This window comes from Alligator sinensis, unplaced genomic scaffold (assembly GCF_000455745.1).
Source record: "Alligator sinensis unplaced genomic scaffold, ASM45574v1 scaffold625_1, whole genome shotgun sequence".
Taxonomy (NCBI): domain Eukaryota; kingdom Metazoa; phylum Chordata; order Crocodylia; family Alligatoridae; genus Alligator; species Alligator sinensis.
In genome coordinates, this window is record NW_005842894.1 from 388,687 (window position 1) to 394,500 (window position 5,814).

The window sequence follows — 5,814 nt, forward strand, 5'->3', positions numbered from 1 at the left end:
ATCCCACACCCACCCCGCCCCAACTGGACAGCGCCTGTTCCTGCTCCCTCCCTCACTGTGGTGGGTGTTGATCTGCCCTCCCCCAACAATGGACTTACCAGCTGGAGGCAGCTGTATCGGGAATCAGATCCATATCGGCCAATATATCTCCTTAAATATCGGATATTGGCCCCAAGATCTGTATCGGTGCTCCCCTAATATAAAATTATGTGGCATTTATGTGAATGTTGCCTGCCTCAGTGCAGATAAATATCCTATAGCTTGCATAATAATTCACACTAAAGCTGATCAGAATCTGGAATTTCTACAAGAAATTCTGGAACCCCAAAATAGTTTGTTTTGCATCAGAATGAAAGCTCCCAATTTCAAAATTTTCCATGGAAAAAAGTAGTCTGCAATGTATGCATTTATGTGTAATCACTTCATATCAGCTTTTTCTGTTGAAAGTCACAAGATCCCTAAGCAGCCTCGAGTTCTAACTACCACCAAGAAGCTAGGAGCCCAGAAGTCCTAGGGGCCCCAGCTCAGCCCAGGTCCTTAGGAGATCATCTAATCCAGACCACTGCTGAAAGCAGGACTATCCCCAACTAATCATCCCAGCCCCTTGCCTTTGTCTAGCTGGGTCTTAAAAACCTCCAAAGATGGAGCTTGCACAACCTGTCTGGCTGTTCCAGTGTTTTACGACCCTCCTAGTGAGAGAGTTTTTCCTAATATCTAACCTAAACTTCTCTTGCTGCAACGTGATACCGTTGCTTCTTGTTCTGTCACTTGTCACGACAGAACAACTGTTGCATTTTAGGGTCACATAATAAAGGCCCTCCCTAAGCAATAAACACCCCTGGTGAGAGTACCCCTCAGGCTTGTCTATAACACCCGCCCCCCACCACCACTGGTAGCCCCTGGAGAAAGATGCATAGGACAATCACACCAATATAATTTACACTAGTTTTGTACACCGACATAAATGACACCCGTATGCAGAACAGACAACATTTGAGGTAACTGCATTCAGGAGATAGCTATTACAGAGCCTCACCACTAGGTGGTGGGGAGGCTGGCAAAAGCCTGTTTGCCTTGAGCAAACCGCTACCCCAGGACAAGCTGCAGATACGCAACACTTAAACTCATATTACTTCTATCAAGAGAATTTTATCCTGATTTCTACCAGAGTAATTCTATATTAGATTCAAGTCAGTTTCGTCCATGCAGGGCTGTTATGAGTCAGCTCCTTTTTGTCCCAGGTGTAAAGGCTCATTATGCTAGTGTAGACAAGCTATACTTAGGCCTTTGCCTAGCAGGAGGGAGGAAGGCATTGTGGTAGCCTTGCTAGCCATGTTCATAGGTATGCAGAGTTGATATGGAGCTGCCATTTTACAGTATGTTCATATTATCACAAAAGAAACAAAGTGACCTATCTCCAAGAGTACTACTTTCACAAAATTTGGTCTTGGATCTCACGGGCCCAGAGCAGCTCCCCCTGTTATATCTCAGCACAAGAAGGCACTGGCACTGAAAGCACAGCAAAGCTTCAGCAAATGGCTGGATTTGCTGGAAACACTCTACCTGTTGTGCCGTGCTTCCATTAATATACAAAGAGCAAATTGGTTTAACAGATGAGGAACTCACACTCAGCACTGCTGGAAATCTAGAGTAGAAGTCGTGTTTTTGCAGTGTTGTTCCTCTTTAATATGTGTTTAAGTGTTCTTAAAAACCACTTCTGTGCTCCTGCAGGGGGATGACCCCTCCCCATCCCCCAAATCTGCACCCTGAATGACCCAACTGAAGGAAAAGGCATCTTACTGAGCCTGTCTTTCTTGGTGGAATCCATGGCTCCTCATGCTGAGTGGCAACTACATTACTGACAATAGCACCTATTCACAACTGTGCAGAAACAAGACTAACACCTAAAAGAGCAGAGCCAGACATATTAACCAAGCACTGCCCTAACACCAGTCAGAACCCAGTGAAGTACTACAGACTTAATGGCAGCGGATGCAGATAGAAGGTGAATTTAACATCCAAGTAAAGGTAATGTAAGCCTTTATTTTGCATCTGGTTCTTTCCTTAATCCCAGTGGATGGATTCATGGAGTGCCTGGGGCAGTAGGAGCCATAAGAGCATTTAGAGACTCTGTAGAGCACTTTGAGGTGCTAAAGCTGACTCCCAGGCAGCACAGGTTCAGTATTACCTACTCCTTGTTTCAGACCTAAGGGCCCTTTTCACTGAGCATGCACACTTTACCCTGCTTGCCCCTCCTTGGAAGTCTCTCAGCCTTTGCTCAAGATTCATCACTGTTATGGCAGAGTGCTGTTTATAGAGCTGTTTTTACAAAAGAGCACAGGACCTTCTGCAACCATGCAGTTCTTTATTTATCTCTGACAGCTGAAAAGTGTGGAACAAACTGTTCCAAATGTGCTCATGAACAACCCTGTCAGCTGAGACAAACACTGGGACTTTTACCACTAACAAGCTACTGTAAACTGCCTGCAAGTGGGTTAGCATTAGCACAGCACAGTACCAGTGGGGACAAAGATAAATAAAATATATTTATCTTCTCTTTTCAAAGATAAATAAAAAGGAAACCAAAACCCAGCCCAGATGCCTGCCAACCTATCTAAGTGTATTCCAGATCATTTCCAATATGCATGTGTGGGCTGCTTAAGAAACAATGATGAGAGAGAGAGTTCATCTCCATGGCAGCTGGGTAGGTCATACAGTATTGAAGCTAGCACATAGATCCCATTAAATTCCACTTCTCTGAGGAGCTGGAAAAAGATTCAAACAGAGAGGACTTTTTGCAGGAGCAGGGTTTTCAAATAAAACTCCTTTCCCCACATTTCTAGAATAATAATAGGAACTAATTGCCTTTTAAATAGTCCATTATATCTTCTACAATCATGGGGCTCAAGCCAACATTTATGCCCAGCATCAGTGCCTATATCTGAATAGCAGTTGTTAAAACTTTCCACCACTTCTATCTTGGATCAAACTTCAAAAAAGCTGAATTATCAACTGAATCAACTTGAACTGTCTTTCAAAAAGAGTATTAGATTAACTGTACCACCAAACTGTCCCACTTTGAAAACTCACTCAGACAGAACACTCAAAAACAGGATTCAAAATCCTGATTTTGGTGGCACAGATAAGTTATTTGTACCATAAGAAACTGCTTAATTCCCATTTAAAACGTTGAAATCTTTTTCCAAAGACAGGGACCTGCTACATTGGGAGAAGAAAAGGCATTAAAAGATGCTACATGAATAAATAAATCCCACTTCTTCATGCATGGGTAAGCACAGTAAGCTCATAAACACACTGGTATTTACTTCTTTAACCTCACCACACATATCAAGACATCTGCAAAACCCACTCGCCGTTCACAAATTCTTCAGAGACTAGTGTTCTCTTACCTGTGTGGATAAGAAGAAGGCACACCAAACGCGTGAAACCTGGAGTGCTGAGGACTCTGGACAAGGCGCCTCTTTCTCTCTTCATTTTGGGTTTAGTTTTAGGTCCCTCTCACAGACAATTAGCATGATTTTTCCACTCCGGGCACGTCCCTTAGTACTGCTTGGAGTTTTCTGCCACCACTCAGCCCTGCCAATTCCTCTCCGAATACACAGAGCTCTGTGTGTTGCTGGATTTTTTTTCTTTTGGTCAGACCCGACATTTTCTGGTTTCATGAACCCAACATCCTTTTCTTCAAGGAATTAGATGCCAAAACTGAGAAATAATGAGCATATTCCCAAATCTTCAAATGCAAAGTAACAGCAAAGGCTTGTCTTAAACTAAAAATGGGAAGCTTCTGAATCCCAGTTAATAACTCTCCCTAGCTCTCTACCCAACTTTCTGAGAGCAGCATACATTGGGCTGTCTGTCTTATTATCTTGGAAGAACCCTGGCCAGACAAGGGGAACTGTGAGGACACTTGCATTTTCTAGCCACCTATGTTCAAGCCAGTGCTTTACTGTTTTGACAGGAGTTGTTTTCTTAGCAGTAAGTGCATTACTGGGTCTTTGGATTAGAAAAAGTCTAGATTCGGTGTATAAAATTGGCATATTTTTCTCTTCTGGCTTTTATTCAACAGGATATTTGTGTGGGAAGTAGAGACAAGAGACATTGCTGCTCCCTAAAGGAAAGATCCATGCCCCAGCAAACTGGGTGTGAATGCTATCTTAACTCATGTTTTCCCTGCCTTGCAGGAGGTCTGTATTTGCTGAGTATGGGATGCTACTTAGAAAGGACATTCACATGCAGTTTGTGTTCCTTTGAGCACATTGCTGCCATGGCCTGTCTTGGTATACGTAGAATGATTTGTCTGCTGAAGGCTGCTTTTTGTGGGAACAGTAAATCACATCTCTTCAGGACTCGGCTGTCCTTAATATGGTAAAGGGTGGGGGCAGGGAAGAGTAGGTATGCCGGAGGGTAGGGCTAGGATTCAGGGTGAGCTAGGCAAATTGGAGAATTGGACCAAAAGAAGTCTCATGAGATTCAACAAGGAAAAGTGCAAAGTCCCAAACTTAGGTCGGAACAAATCCCATGTATAGCCAGTACAGGCTGGGGGCTGACTGGCTGGGCAGAAGCTCTGCAGAAAATGACCTGGGAGTTACAGTGGACAATAAGCAGAATATGAGCCAAGTGTGCCCTTGTTGCCAAGAAGGCTAACAGCATACTGAGCTGCATTGGTAGTTGTGTTGCCAGCAGGTCAAGGGAAGTGATTATTCCCCTCTATTCAGCACTGGTGAGGCCACATCTGGAGTACTGTGTCCAGTTTTGGGCCCCCCCACAGATGTGGACAAATTGGAGAGAGTCCGCAGAGGGCAACAAAAATAGTTCAGGGGCTGGGGCACATGACTCTTGGGAAGAGGCTGGGGGGAGTGGGGTTATTTTGTCTTGAGGAGAGAAGACTGAGAGGGATTTAATAGCAGCCTTCAACTACCTGTAGGGGAGTTCGAAAGAGGATGGCAGAAGTTCTCAGTGGTGGCAGATGACAGAACAAGGAACAATGGTCTTAAGTTGCAGCAAGGGAAGCTTAGGTTAGATATTAGGAAGAATTTTCTCACTAGGAGGGTAGAAAACATTGGAACAGGTTACCAAGAGAGGTTGTGGACTCTCCATCCTTGGAGGTTTTTGAGACCTGGCTAGATGAAGCCTTGCTTGGGATGGTCTAGTTGGATCTGGTTCTGCTTTGAGCAGGGTTTTGGACTAGATGACCTCCTGAGGTCCCTTCCAACCCTAATTGTCTATGAATGGGCGAGTCACCTAGCAGAGCAAGTAACAATGAGTTATGCACAGTATGTGTGGGGAAGTTGTTAGTTTGAGGGGCATATGGGCATAAACTTGCAATGGTTAGTTGAAGGGCATATGGAGAAAAGGTTAGTAAATATATAAGTAAATAAAACTGGATGAATCATGGAACTCACATGGCATATGCTAATTGCTCCTCATCTCTCTTAGTATCTTGTTGGCCCTTCTGCTGGGCTTTACCTGCATTTGTCTTTTTGACTGCACAGTTTAGGGGCAGCTGGCAGGCACTATGTTCATGTTTTTTTGTAAAGCACCCAGGGCCCAGAGCACTCAGTCCCAAAATGTGACTGTGCCCTTTGACTACTACAGCACTACAAAAAAGAACTTGGCAAAATTGTAAGGGGCCAAAATCAGGTAAGGCCCATTTGGATTCATCTGAGAAGCCATAGACTATTAATAGACTTTTCACAAGCACTGCTCCGTCAACTTGCCAGTAATACCCCAAAAATTTTCAACATTGTCTGCCTGAACTATCCTCTCATACAGCTGTTAAATCATTGTCACTGC

The 5,814-nt window shown here is 44.0% G+C and overlaps 1 protein-coding gene across 1 annotated transcript in view; it reads right to left on the reverse strand.

Annotated features, from left to right (window-relative positions):
• Positions 1-3,495, reverse strand: part of HEPACAM (hepatic and glial cell adhesion molecule) — a 106,301-nt gene extending 102,806 nt beyond the window's left edge. Inside the window, exon 1 of the mRNA XM_025192123.1 lies at positions 3,411-3,495. Within this exon, the coding sequence (XP_025047908.1) occupies positions 3,411-3,495 (85 nt within the window). The remainder of the gene's footprint in view (positions 1-3,410) is intronic.
• Between the last annotated feature and the right edge of the window lie 2,319 nt (positions 3,496-5,814).